Below are 15,152 nucleotides of genomic sequence, written 5' to 3'. Positions count from 1 at the left end.
TAATTGCTTATGTAATAATTGCATCGTTGGGGACTTGCTGCCTTAGGAATACTTTTGTGCCTTGACAGTTTCAAATGTGGGTGAGAACAAAAAGGTTCTTAAAAAGGCCAGCTGATGGAAGTGAATGCTGTGGGCCATGGCATCTTTCTGTGTGAAAGTGGGTCGTGAGCACTCACACTTGTGAGCCAAGTACTGTCCCTGCCCAGAGGCAGCTGCACGCACTTGGAAGGAAGGGAACTGAGTACTTACAGAAGGGGCGGGAGTGCGCAAAAGGGGGGGAAGAAATCTCAGCTCCTGACTAGTTGTGGAGCGGATCTCCTTTGTAGGACATAGGAATAACAAAACAAGGCGTAACGTGTGCTCTGTCAACTAAAGTACTGCCGATGCTGGGTGGTCTCACTGTGTTTATGTGAAAATCCACGTGTTGGTTGAAGACCTCAAAGTGCCAGGTGGTCAGTATTGTGAATATCATAGAACTGAAGTGTTCTAAGATGATCTGGGCGCTCCTCAGGGCCCTTTGCTCACATGATGTACGAACTTATCTGACTGTTCACTTTTCTGTATTGTCCTCCAGAATCTGAGCTCGGTGAGGGCAGGGACCACGTTGTACTTGTGTATGGTATTCATCTCCCAGTGCCTAGCAGAGTCTTTGGCACATAGCTGGTACTTGGGGAATATTTATTTAGGGAATAAAGGAATTATCCAGACTTGGAAATATACAACAGGAGTAGCGAGTTGAGTGGGTTCTAATGTTAGAACCTCACCAAAAAGATTATGGTTTTATTTTTGTTTTTTATTTTTTTCTCCCCAAAGCCCCAGTGCATAGTTGCATATACTAGTTGCAAGTCCTTCTAGTCCTTCCATGTGGGATGCTGCCACAGCATGGCTTGACAAGCGGTGTGTAGGTCCACACCGAGGATGTGAACCAGCGAACCCCAGGCCACTGAAGCAGAGTGTGCCAACTTAACCACTATGCCACCGGGCTGGCTCCTATTTTTGTGTTTTAATAAATCCCTGTCATCAAATTATTTTCCTAAGATAGGCTTCTTTCTCACTGATGTGCAGAAAGAAAAAAAATAAGCATTTGTTGGTTTGATGTAGTAGGACTTATTTGATTATGGGTTACAGAAAACTAAATGGCTTGTGCAAAAATAAAAAAAGTTAATTTGTTAGCTTTAATAAGTGAGGAAGCTGGACGTTTTCTGCGGTCTTCCATTTAGAAGTTGGGAGGCAGTGAGGTGTCGTAATTAAGAGCACAGACGCAGGAGGCAGAGATCTGTGTGAGAATCTGGGCAGTGCCACATAACCAGTTTTGTGACTTTCAGCCACCGTACCTGGATGATCCTCACCTGTGAAATAATATACAGATTACCTACTTCTCAAGATTTTTGTGAGGACAAAAGAAGTTAATGTGTTGAAGCAACTGTCATAGTTGTCTAGCATAGGGTAGACACTCAAATGGTTTCTATTAGAGTTTTTAATGGTGACATATTCTGTGGTCAAAATAATACGTGTACATAAAACATCAAATAAGACTTGCTCTAACTGCATATAATAGAAACCCCAAATAACAGTGGCTTCAACACTGGTTTATCAGAGAATATAAAGCATTCCAGGGAGGACCACATGCTTTCATAGCACTTCTCAGGCCACTTACGAACTTGTCTTGCTGGTCACTTGTCTGTGTTGTCCTCAGAATCTAAACTCAGTGAATTTATGCTGCACCTGACGGTCCAGGGCTCTTTGTCTAATGATGAAGGGGAGAGTGTATATTAAGTAGCCAAAGAATGTGCTTCTGATGGGGAAACACGGCAGCCCCCTGCCCACATCTCCTCCCCTCCTAGTCTCTGTCCTTGTCCACCTCTTACCTCTGCCCTGGTTTGTTTATCTCCCTGTTCCTCAGTATTCTTTGTCTGTTCTTTCTTGGTCTGTCTGACATGTTGCCATCTGTGATAAGGATTTAGCTCTCTTGCTCAACCACCCCCCCATCACTTTCCCACCCCTGATCATCCAATATGATTAATACAATTTGTGGTTAAACCAGTTGTCAGTAATTAAATTTTTATGAGTATAAATATTCATTGCCAATCTGAATGGTGTATTATGATTGAATTTTCTCTCTCTCTCTCTCTCTCTCTTTTTTTTTGGTGAGGAAGATTAGCCCTGAGCTAACAACTGTTGCCAATCTTCCTCTTTTTGCTTGAGTAGGATTGTCCCTGAGCCAACATCTGTGCCAGTCTTCCTCTGTTTTGCATGTGGGATGGCACCACAGCATAGCTTGATGAGCAGTGTGTAGGTCCACACCACGAACCCCAGGCCACCAAAGTGGACCATGCGAACTTAACCACTATACCACTGGGCTGACTCCTGAATTTCCATCCTTTTTTTTTTTTTTTTTGGAGGAAGATTAGCCCTGAGCTAATATCTACTGCCAATCTTCCTCTTTTTGCTGAGGAAGACTGCCCCTGAGCTAACATCCATGCCCATCTTCTTCTACTTTATATGTGGGATGCCTACCACAGCATGGCTTGACAAGCAGTGCTATGTCTGCACCTGGGGTCCAAACTGGCGAATCCCGGGCCACCGAAGCGGAACATGCGAACTTAACTGCTGCGCCACCGGGCTGGCCCCTGAATTTCCATTCTTATAGTACAATTTTTTGCTTTTTCTTAATGAAATAATTGCCTCATTTCTTCATTTGCTTAGTTGTATATGAGTCTTTTGTGAGTTTTTATTATCGATTCCAACAGATGTCCAACACCTACCAATTTTATTTCCATTTGGAAAACCCATGATCTATATTATTATGATTAGATATCTATTATTATGACATTCTCCGTCACTTCCTCCTTCTCCCTCTTGGAGGCGTCCTTCCAGGGCCCTTTAGATCAGCAGACTGCCGTCATCCTGGGACTGCCCTTCAGGGACATCTCCTACTTCCTCTTTCCTGATAGAGTTCCGTATTTTGCTGGCACATCAGCTCCAGTCATTTCCAGGGAAGAGCTCTAAAGGAGGTAAAATTTTTAGGTTTTGGCATGTCAAAAAAATATCTTCATTCTGCCATCACACAGGATGAGAATTTAGCTAAATAGGAAATTCTAATTTTATAATCATTTTCTCTTGAAATCTTGAAGGCATTGCTCTATGTTTTTCTAATTTCCAGTGCTGCTAGAGAAAAAATCTGATACCTCTCTGATTCTCATTTCTTTATGTGTGACATGGGGGGTTTTGGTTTATTTTCAATTAGAAAAGGTCTTCTCTTATAAAAGATTTCACAGTTTCTTCACGTGCCGTGGTGTGTTGACCCTCTGTTTGCAATTTTTTAGTTCTTAATTTTGGGGAAATTTTCTTTTAATTCCTCCCATTTGTTTTTTTCTTTTTATTCTTCTAAAACTCCTCATCATATAATGTTAGATTTCCTAGATTGTTCTTAGAATTTCCTTCTCTTTTCAGTCCTACTTGTCTATGTTATATTTTAGGTTATTTCTTCAATCTTTTTTTCCCACTGTTTCAGTTGACTTTTTATTCTGGCTATCGTATTTTAAATGTCTAAAAGTGCTTTTTCTCAGTTAGTTGGGTTATTTATTAATTTTTTTGTTCTTCTTATAGTTTCTGTTTCTTGTTTCATAAGTGCAATATTTTAACTCTCTGAAGATTTGATTACATTTTAGAAAACTTTTTTCTGCTCCCTTATTGCCTCTGGTTCCCTCCCACCCCCCGCCCATTTGTTATTTTGATCTCTCGCTTTCATTTGGAGCCTTTTCTCAATTATCTTACAACCCTTGCCTGCCCATTCGTATTTGAGAGCAGGGCGCCCAAAAGTTGATGGAAAGCTCGTGTACGTCAGCAGGGCTTGTCAAGAAAACAATGAGCTGCCTTTTTAGGTTTTAAGTTTTAGATGTCAAGATAGCTTTTTTTATCAGGAATATTCTGTTTGTCACTATCTAGAGGTCTGTCTGCTGGGACCCTCAGTTCTCTGCACCCCCTGTCTAGTGATTGTATATGACGGTGTTCTGGAAGCCACACGGGCCAAGAAGGCAGGGAGCCCTGTTGTTTCGAGTATAGACTTTCTCTTACTCCTTCTCTCATCAGACCTGCTCTTCCAAATATTTGTTGAATTCTCTCATCCTTTTTTGTCTCCAATTCTTATCTTTGGGAGATTATACTTTTTCAATGACTTTACTATCATTTAAGTGGGATTGCTGAAGGAAGAATAGCTAAATACATGCGGTCAAGTCACCATGTTCCCCAGCAGTCTACTATTGCTATTAAGTTATGCCTGCCCCTCATGTTTCTTCCCAAGCATCTATAGCTTCCTGCTTCTCTTCTCACCCACCCCAGTGGAGAGAGAGCTGAGACTTATTCTCTTTAGGGTAAAATCCCTGCCATCACACCTGTTGGACTTCCAAGGTGGCATGATAAAAGTGATGCTTAGATATAGCATTAGAGTATTAGAGTGAGTCCCATCCAGGTTTGTACAAGATTTTCCATTGGGTCAGTGGGGTGACTTTCCACTGTGTTTGTAGTATATAGACAAAGTTACTGGCTTTCTTTGGAGTTTCATTTCCCACCACCGTAATTTAAAAGAAGACTTGAAAGCTAAATCAGTTAGTCTTTGCATTCACAGCTAGAAATTATAGGCTGTTTCTGAAATTAGAACTCTGTTTTCAAGTTAAATGGATTTTCGGAAAGAAGGCTGTGACCATTAGTGTGTTCTTACCAGAGTGTTATCTGTCATCACCAGGCATTAGCTCGGGTGCTGTAGGTTTAAAGTGGGCCCTTCTTATTTCCCTGGTTCCCTCCCAGCCCCCTCTCTACTGAAAAAGTTTTCATAGGATTCCAAATTATAGATTGGGATTTCTCCCAGTCCTTATTTTGTACAACCCAGTGCCAGATGGTTGAATGATTAAAATATGTTATTGGGATATGGAAACAGCCCAAGTTAGAGAAATATTGCAGATTACCTTTGACTAATTTTTGTGCCTGCCCACGAAGACCCATTATATAGTTTAATAGTCTTGAAATATTTCTGAGTCTCATAATCTATTGATAATCAAGACTTGCCTCAGTTCTCCAACTTTGTGATTCTTTTTCATCATAAAGTGCTTTATCCAAGAAAAAGTAAACTGTCAAAATTTCTTCACACCAACCAAAATGTAAGAGAATTTATATGAATCTATCCATGTGTTAAGAGCAAAGTTAAAATGTAAGAAGTTTCCCAGATGAAAATCCATTCAATGTGTTCATTCTCTTGGAACTTGGAGTTTTACTTTTGATCGATGTTACCAACTTAAGTGTTCCTGCCTCTTAACTCTAATCATTAAGAAATAATCAAGTGGCTCTCATTAAGGGAAAGACGCGAGTGTCTGTGGGCTTTGTTCTGTTTTGTTTTTTGTTTTAATGATGACATCTGCTTTAATGACAGTACGAAAATTGAAAAGGAGAAAAGAGAGCATGCCAAACAGCACGGGATGATCCGAACCGAGATAACTGGAGCCGAGATCGCAGAAGAGATGGAGAAGGAGCGGCGCCTCTTCCAGCTCCAAATGTGCGAAGTAAGAGCAGACTCTTCAGCCATTGGCCTAGAATCTTCTTAACAGTAATCTTTCCTGCCAGTCAGCAGTTTTTATGCTTAAAAGCAGGCTGTGTTTGATTATTAGAGGAGGGGACTGTTTCCTAAGGATTCTAATCTCCATTTTTCTCCAAGCCTTTTGGGATCCGCCATTTCACTGTTGTCTCATATTTTGAGCCTGGGTCCTATGGGGCTCTTTAAGCCAAAACAGGATTCTTGGTGAGAACTTTAATGTTGCTTGAGAGTGAGTGTGGAAAAAAAATTCTGATGAGGGATAACACTGATGAATATTAAGTTTTTTGGTACAGGTTTAGAGCATGTTTTTTTTTTTTTAACCATGTGTCCAATTTGAATGAAAGTTTAAATGAAGTAGTCATTAAGAAAGTCTGAGTTCGTGAAAAAAATGCAACAAAAAGCATGCTGCCCTAAACTTAGAGCAGTGGTTCTCAAACTGAGTTCCCATTGAGCCCTGGCACTCCTCGACCTAGAGGCCAGCCCATTCTAATGCTGATGTTAAGTGATGGAATTCCTTTTGCAGTCTTCAGACAGTATTAAAATGGATGGAATTTTCTCAACTTTTAAGTTTTTCTTCCTTACATTTTTTTCTTTCCTTTTTTTCCCCGTCATAACCTTTGGCTCCTTCTTGAACTTGCCTGCTCATGAACACTTCCACACAATAAAACAAGTGAACAAGAAGCAAACAGTATCAACAGAAAATCTTGGCCAGTTGTGAAAATCAGAGCTAGTAGTGTTTAGTTAACTGCATAAACTAGTAATGCATTATTTTTGTTCTGTTCTTTCATTTTTGAGTGGCAAAAATTCTTTCTAATTCACCTCCTTGGTCTCAAAAGTTGCAGTATCTTATGACCTGTTCCTCGAGAGAATGCTGTTTTTCTTGTTTTCTGCAAAGAATAATCCATCTTTCAGGTTTTGACACATGAACTGTAAGTTTGAGAGCCACTGCACCAAGGGGAAATAATCAGTTATTCCAGAATGTTTTGCTGTGTTTGACTTCTGCTTGTCCGGTAAACTACTCTTAAGCATTTATAAAATGCTAACACTCTAATCAGTTTGTTCTGTACACTTGTGGCTGTGCCGAATCAGCGTTCCCTGAGTTAAGCCCACACTGTCCAAAGGCAGCTGGGGCTCAGTAACTTGTGCAGATTCCCGATTGGTGATCTGCCACCCGAACCCATGACTGAAGAACTGTGTCCATAATGATCAACATACAATTCTGTTTTATTTCCACAGTATCTCATTAAAGTTAATGAAATCAAGACCAAAAAGGGTGTGGATCTGCTGCAGAATCTTATAAAGTATTACCATGCACAGTGCAAGTAAGTGGAATGTTGCAGTCATAATTATTAGCCCAAGTAAAGCCCCTTCACTTCATTGGTTTTCTTAATTCTTTCTCTCTGGTCTTCATTTGATCACTATATATAGTGATATAATGACCTTCCACACCCAAATGATAAGAAATAGTATTGTCTTCAGTCTTCATTGTTTTCTATAAATCAGTAACTCAAATGAGTGCAACTATTTGGCTCCTCAAAAATGCTGTCTTGAGATTAAATTGGGGATTACCAGGGGGGGAGGGAGGGAGGGAGGAGGATGAAAGCGGTGATTAAGCGCATGTGTGTGGTGACGGATTGTAATTAGTCTCTGGGTGGTGAACAGGATGTAATCTACACAGAAATAGAAATATAATGATGTATACCTGAAATTTATATAATGTTATAAGCCACTGTTAACACAATAAAAATAAATATATATATATATTTTTTTTTTAAAAAAATGCCATCTGTCTTAAACTGCTAACAGTGGCATGGACAGCCTGTGGCTGTCTTGTTGCAGATATGTATGTTTCCCTGTCACTAAAGAGGCATTCTTAGTGACCCCGTCCCCCTTGTGCCTTACTTGGCATTTTACCTATTATTTGGTCATTTGTACCACATGTTCCTGCTTGGGATTGTTTGGGGGTTTTTTTTCATAATCTAAATTAAATGAAATAAATACTTGGGACGTTAAGAATACTTTGTGTTTACTCTTGAATCCTCTGTGATCGCTGGTGTGCTTTGAGAGCGTCCTTGCTGTAGACTGGCACCATGTTTGCTTCTTTACATGGCAGGACTACCTGTTTATTATGTTTGAGATCCTCTGGCACCGAATTTGCTTATTTACTTGTTTACTATTGGGTTAGCTTTTCTGGGTTTTCAAATAGAGCGTTTGTGTGAAAATGTGCCCATTACTATTAAAGTCTGTATTGAGTCGGTGGAAGTTACAGAGAAAATAGTGCAAGGACTCTCCAAAGTGGTTCAGACAGCTTCCATATTTGTAAGTAGAATAACATAAAGGTCATGAGGACTAGATAAAATGCTTACTCTCCAAAAAATTTAAATTTATAATGTCCTCTTATTCCTTTTGATAATGTTATGTCTGGGAAGATCTTTGTATTCAACTGAGGCATTTAAGGAGGTCAGCATTAATATTATGGGAAATGCACAAGGCTTGAGTCAGACAGAGAGATGAGTTCAAATCCTGGCGCTGCAGCTGGGGAACCGTGTGATCTGCATTGGGTGCTTCTCTAAACCTCAGTGGCCTCATCTGTAAGTGGGGTGTAGGTTCATAGACCCTTCTCGGGTTCTGGGAGGATGTGAGAATGCAGTGAGATGATGCATGTGGAGAGCTTAGCCCAGTGCCTGCTACATTGTGCGTGTTTGCTGCTGTGATGGTTCTAAGTGGCATGAAAAACCATCCGTATGTGTATTTTATTGTCCAGGATTATTTCTCTTCAGGAAAAGCTTTTTAGTAATCGAATTGTTATGTACATAAATTTGATTTGTTAACTCTTCTCCTCTTTTCCAAGTAAATTCTACCTGGTATGAATGTGTATCAGATATTAAAAAAATAATAATACATTAAAGTGGAAACAGATTCACATTTATAAGATAAAGTTTGCCTACAGAAGTCTCATAGTGAAGACCTGGACTGACATTTGGCTTCATAGTGTAGTGAGGCACTTATGAAACTTTGAAATGTGCTGTGGTGGTCCCTGGTTTTAGTTTAGGGTGGAGTTTTTCATCTTTCATCAATTTTAGTTTTCCTAGAAACATATCATTGCTTTGAGACTTTTGCAGAAATAAGTGAATCTCTCAGTCTTCTCAGTTACGACACTTTGGCAGCAAATCTGATTTCACTTGATTTTAGAAATCTCTTTTGATCTCAAACTTCTCTAATTCTGTAGAGGAGGGTTTAACCTAAACAAACGTGAGTTTCCCAAAGTGTAAGATGTTTTGTGAATTTTACATATATTTGCCTTTGTTGGTAAAGGTGAAAAAAAGAGCAACTCTAACCTATATAGCTAACACATCCTCCCTTTGTACTTTTTCTCTTGCCTTTTTCTCCTTCCCACAAATATTTATTAATCTCCTAACAAAGGCCAGGTACTTTGGCAGGTTCTAGGGTACAGAGGTGAAACAAGGCTTCTGCCCTCTGGAGTTAATTATGTGGTATAGGGAGTAAGACAGTTCTATCACTAATCCTAATGGGGCTAGGAAGTAACTAATAACATGGGGCATCAACAGAAGGAGAGACTTCTGACCTGGGAGACGAAGGACGGTTCCTTGAAGGCGGTGGTGGCACTTGGGATTGGTCTTGGAGGATGACAAGCATTTGGCCATTGGAATCTGGTAAAAGCGTGTCTCCCCAGGGCAGAGAAAGATCAGCCGAAGGAGATCCTACCCAGTAAAAACTGCCTTTTGGGGAGAAATATTTGAAGATATCAAGTAGTAGAACTGGGTTATAATGGGATTCAACCCTAGCTGCCCCATGGTTGAACCCCAAGAACTCCATCACAGCAAGAAGCCAGCATAGTTCTCTTTCAAGGACTGCTCTTGCTCTCTCCTACTTGAGTCAGTCCCTCAAAACCTTCAGTATTCATATAATGGACCTGTAAGGCATCCTCTACTTAGACTTTTAAAAAGAGAGAGATTTCGTATTCTAAGTCCTTATTCCAATTCCCAAAATGATTTTCAGTACAAAGTCAGGTGGTGCTCGAGAATGAGGTTGCTCCGGTAATGCCTAGTGTAGTCGTAGCGCCGCAGTGGGGATGCAGCTGCTACGATGGAGAAATAAAGGGGGCAGGTAAGAAGAGCTTTTGACTTTTTGTTCCCCATTTCAGCTCACCCACACCAATTACTGCTCACTTTCAAACATGAACACTGTCAGTACGTGCTGCTTTCAAAACAAACATATTATCCTTCTGCTCACCGGCTCCTTTTACCACCTAGCAAGTACCATTATGATCTGCACAATCGAGCACTTACAAACATCACTTTATTATCCTTCATCTTACAGGTAATAATGGCTAACATTTGTCAAGAGCGATCAGGAAATTGTAGCTCAGAAAAGATCAGTAACTTGCCCAAAGTCACATTCATTCATTCATTTAAAAGATGCTCAATAAATGTGTGTCAAAACAGACAAAGCACAAGAAACCAAAGGGAAAAAAATGGATAAATTGGACTTGAAATTAAAAACTTTTGTGAGTGAGCACTTTTGAGAAAGTGAAGAAATAACCCACAGAATGGAAGAGAGTATTTGCACATCGTTTATCTGATAAGGGTCTTGTATCCAGAATATATAAAGAACTCTTACAACTCAACGACAAAAAGATCAACAGTTCAGTTTAAAAATTGGCAAAGAATTTGAATAGCCATTTCTCACAAAAAGGTATACAAAGGCCAGAAAGCACATGAAAAAAATGCTCAACATCATTAGTCATTAGTGAAATGCAAATCAAAACCACAATGTGATACCACTTCACGCCCACTAGGATGACTAATGGAAAACAGCAACAACATAACAGAAAGTAAGTCTTGGTGAGAATGTGAAGAAATTTGGAATCCTCAGTACCTACTGGTAGAAATGTAAATTGGTTCAACTGCTTTAGAAAATAGTTTAGCAACTTCTCAAAAAGTTAAATATAGAGTTATATGACCTGGCAGTTCCACTCTTATGTATATATCCAAGATAATTGAAAATAGGTATTTAAACAAAAATGTGTTCATGAATATTTGTAACAGCATTATTCACAATAGCCAACATGTGGAAACACCCAAATATCCATTATCTGATGAATAAATAAAATATAGCATAACCGTACAATGGAGTATTACTCAGCCATAAAAGGGAATGAAATATTGATGCATGCTCCAACATGGATGACCATTTAAAACATTAATTCTGAGTGAAAGAAGCCAGACACAAAAGGTCATATATTGTATGATTCCATTTAAATGAAATGTCCAGAAAAGGCAAATCCATTGAGACAGAAAATCCTCCCCCCCTTTGCTGGGGGACAGGGGAAGGGAGGAATGGGGAGTCGTTGCTAATAGCTAAGGGTTTCTTCTTGGGGTGAGATGTTCTGGAATTAGATAGTGGTGATGGTTGCACAACACTGTGACTATGCTAGAAACTACTGAATTGTACACTTCTAAATGGAAAATTTTATGTTACGTGAATTTTATCTCAATTTTTAAAAGTGCAAACAACCCCAACAAAACAAAAGCAAAGATTCATGGAACTTACAGTTAGAAGGTGACAGAACTAAGTCTTCAACCCGGGTCTCTCTAACTCCAGAGTGCATGCTCCTAGTTTGCCGGAAATTGGGACTGGACTTTTATTTTAAGACTCTCCCTATGTGAGTCCAATGTACCACTCTCTGCTGTCTCTTTGATCTGAACATCAAGATGTATTTGCTGTTACTTAGTACTTACACTAACTCCTGTAACATTTAAGTTTCTTAAATACCCCAGGACATGCATGGAATGTGTCTGGGAGAAAATGTCACCCTGTTACCTAGACAGCTGGAAATCACCTTAGTCAAGAAAGTACCTTAGTCAAAGCCCGAAGCTTAAACATCAGGCTTTCAGAAGGGGTTGATGGTTGATATGTTAAGAGGTCGCTTTATTTTTTTATTTGTTTTATGGTTTGATCTGTTTTATAGTACCATACTCTCTGTGGTACTCCAGCGTATCCTAACTTCTTTTGAAAATAATATTGTGCTCTCTGAGCCTTTCAGCCTTTCTAAGCCAAGGAGAACATGTGGTAAAGGGTATCAGAGAGGCACTCTTGTCTCTCTCTTGTAAATTAAAATCAGAAAGAACGTAGTGTTTTCCTTCCCCATCATTGTTTAGACAGAATGGCTTAGGAAAGAAGTGATATTTGCAGTGATTCTCTCAGGACAGAGGAAGTTCTGGTTCATTCTAAGAAGGATAGTCATGAGCTTGCACTCTGTAGCTGTGGGTGTGTTACAGCATGTCAGTGTAAATGTGAGGGTCCTTCAGCCCATCATTTGGCAACTTATACTTTTCTAGCACCCTATGTCATTAAAATATGGTCATATTTCTTTCAAGCTGCTTATTTAAAAAGTGAAGCCAATGCTGCTGTGTCTCTAGGGTCAAAGAAATAATGGAGCCCATTTTGCTGGCCTGTGGCCAATCGTGTATTGAACTGCTTCTCTGTGCCTGGCATTTTAAGAACATTATCTCAGTGCTCACAGGAATTCCCCAAGGTACATGGGAGGATCTCTGTTGCTGGTATAAGGACACTGAGGCACAGAGATCCAGAATTCTGCTGTTTTTCAGTAGGAAAGCCAGGATTGGGAACTAGATCAACTGGACTTATTAATTACCTGTGCTCCAGAGATAGGAAAACTTATATTCAGATCCACATCTGCACTTAATGACTAGATGATGCTAGTCAAGACACTTGACCTGAGGCCGGCCCAGTGGCACAGCAGTTAAGTGTGCACATTCTGCTTTGGCGGCCTGGGGTTCGCCGGTTCAGATCCCGGATGCAGACATGGCACCGCTTGGCACGCCATGCTGTGGTAAGCGTCCCACATAGAAAGTAGAGGAAGATGGGCATGGATGTTAGCTCAGGAGCAGCCTTCCTCAGCAAAAAAGAAAAAGAGAGAAGGATTGGCAGCAGTTAGGGCTAATCTTCCTCAAAAAAAAGACACTTGACCTCATTGGGCCTCAGTTTTTTATCTCTCTCACAGGTTAATACTAATAATTACCTTTTTTTTTTTTTTAAGATTTTATTTTTTCCTTTTTCTCCCCAAAGCCCCCCGGTACATAGTTGTATATTCTTTGTTGTGGGTTCTTCTAGTTGTGGCATGTGGGACGCTGCCTCAGCGTGGTTCGACGAGCAGTGTCATGTCTGCGCCCAGGATTCAAACCAACGAAACACTGGGCCGCCTGCAGCAGAGCGCGCGAACTTAACCGCTCGGCCACGGGGCCAGCCCCAATAATTACCTATTTTGATGGATTGCAATGAGAATTTTAAAAGGGGATCTTCCATGAATTGTGCATCATGGTGAATGACTGGCATAGAGTAAATACTCAGTTTCAGGCTAGCTGCCGTTATTATTATTACTGTTAATCATCACCATCTGTTTTCCAAGATCTCATTATATTTCAGTAATTTAAAGAGAGAGTGGCTAAGGGACTAGTGGGATGTTGTAGAGGTAATTTCCCCTTCTAATAGGAAGGCCTACATGTTCAAGTTGAATGATAGGAAATCAGAACTGACACTTGTGCTTCGCTTTCCAGTTAACAGAATACTTTTATATGTAGTAGCTCTTCTGATGCTCCTTGGAGCTGGAAAATGTCCACATTTGGCGATGAGCGTGCTCTTACTGAGACAGGGTCAGTAACCTGCCCAGGGTTATACAGACAGTAAGGCCTGGAGCCAAAATACATACTTTTGACTTGTACGCCCATACATTTCCACTGACCCAGAGCCAGCTAAAATAGAGGGAGAAGGAAATGGAACAGAGGAGCCCACTGCCCTCGGTGAGACGTTGTGCCCATAGCTGAGACTGAACAGCTCAAGGAGGGTTCAGGTACAGGAGGAGGGGTCGCCAGAGGCACAGTGCGGTTAGCAGCATGTTGGCCGTTGCTTTTTGTGGTGTTACTAGTGATTCTCAGGACGGTTTTTTTCTCCTTGCAACCAGTCCTCTCCTCCTGCTCCTGTTTCTCACCAAAAACTAGGAGTTGGCCCTAACATAACTTTCTGAGAGAGCCAGCCTTGATGGCCTAGTGGTTAACGTTTGGCGCACTCCACATCAGTGGCCCCGATTTGGTTTCCCAGACATGGAACCACACCACTTATCTGTCAGTGGCCGTGCTGTGGTGGTGGCTCACATAGAAGAACTAGAAGCACCTACAACTAGAATATACAACTATGTAGTGGGGCTTTGGGGAAGGGAAAAAATAAAAAGAGGAAGATCAGCAACAGATGTTAGCTCAGCACGAATCTTTCCCAGCAAATAACTTTCCGAGAGGGCCTCAGTTCAGCCTTGTCCTCCCATGCTAAACATTGATTCTCTTCATTGATTTTGTTTTGCCTGAGTAGTATATGATCATTTTTAGAAAAATTGAGTACATGAAGTTCACAAAAAAGAAAAAAAACCTATAATCTCCTCACACCAAAGATTACTAGGTTTGCGTATATGAAATTGGATCATACTGTAGGTTAAAATGATTCCTCATTATGTTGATTCTTCTCAGTCCACGTTTTTGTAATGTTCTGAAGAATTTAACTGTAGGGAAATAGACTTGTTTGGGTCTTTTTTCAGCCTTTTAATTGGTAGGAATTTGTCCCCTTCCAGCTTGCTCTCACTGCTGATAAATAACTTTTCATTTTTATCAATAACATCTCAAACTAAAACAGTGCCCTTTTTCTCCTTAAAATTTATGTTTTATCACATTCCTTGCATTCTATTCAAGTCTCAGTTTGCTTACTCTTTTAGAGCAGCACTGTCCAACAGAACTTTCTCAAATGATGGAAATGTGCATATTCTTTGCTAACATGGTACCCGTGATCCACTGTGGCTGCTGAGCACTTGAAATTTGGCTAGTGAGACTTAACTGAATTTTAAATTTGTTTAATTTTAATTAAATTACCTGCATGTGACTAATGGCAAACATTGAATTGGAAAACACAGATCTTAGAGCACTGTCATTTAAACTCAGCTTTTTTTTTTTTGACATCATTAAATTCCCTTCATGTTGAAAGTGAAAATGGGACACTTTCACAAAAATATCTGCAAAGAATCTATACCCCTCTGGGAGGAAATAACTCCTTGTATGATAAACCTATACAGCTTTAGGAAAGAAAACCAGCATTTACTGAACACATCCCAACTGCCCAGCGCTTTGCTGAGTGATTTCATGTGCCTTCTCTGTTTTGTTTACCCCATTTAATAGAGAGAACATGAGTACCAGTTAAGTGACTTGCCAAACTCCCATAGTGAGTAAGTCCTAGAGCACAGATTCTAGGCCATAATCATCTGACCCCAAAGCGCTTGCTTTTTCTGTTATAAGGAGTCCCGACAGCATCCATCTAGCACTGAAATGTTCTACCTTCAAAACCCTTCTCCGGAAATTCTTTAAGTGCCGTTTCAGAGATCAGTATTGGTTTTCCTATGATTAGCTTAGTAGCTATACTTCTGCCTCCTTGGTACACACTCCTTGCCAGATGTAGAAGATGCTGGTTCAGATTGACACTAACG

General features: G+C 40.3%; 1 protein-coding gene across 4 annotated transcripts in view; it reads left to right on the top strand.

Annotated features, from left to right (window-relative positions):
- The window catches only part of ASAP1 (ArfGAP with SH3 domain, ankyrin repeat and PH domain 1), a 349,163-nt gene that overhangs the window by 243,226 nt on the left and 90,785 nt on the right, over positions 1-15,152 (top strand). For all 4 annotated transcript variants that reach the window (XM_070221826.1, XM_023648976.2, XM_070221824.1 and 1 more), the window contains exons 8-9: positions 5,426-5,555; positions 6,824-6,909. In XM_070221826.1, coding sequence (XP_070077927.1) covers positions 5,426-5,555; positions 6,824-6,909 — 216 coding nt within the window. The remainder of the gene's footprint in view (positions 1-5,425; positions 5,556-6,823; positions 6,910-15,152) is intronic.

This window comes from Equus caballus, chromosome 9 (assembly GCF_041296265.1).
Source record: "Equus caballus isolate H_3958 breed thoroughbred chromosome 9, TB-T2T, whole genome shotgun sequence".
NCBI classification, from domain to species: Eukaryota; Metazoa; Chordata; class Mammalia; order Perissodactyla; family Equidae; genus Equus; species Equus caballus.
The sequence above is the reverse complement of the archived record's forward strand: the minus strand, read 5'-3'. Positions and strand labels throughout refer to the sequence as shown.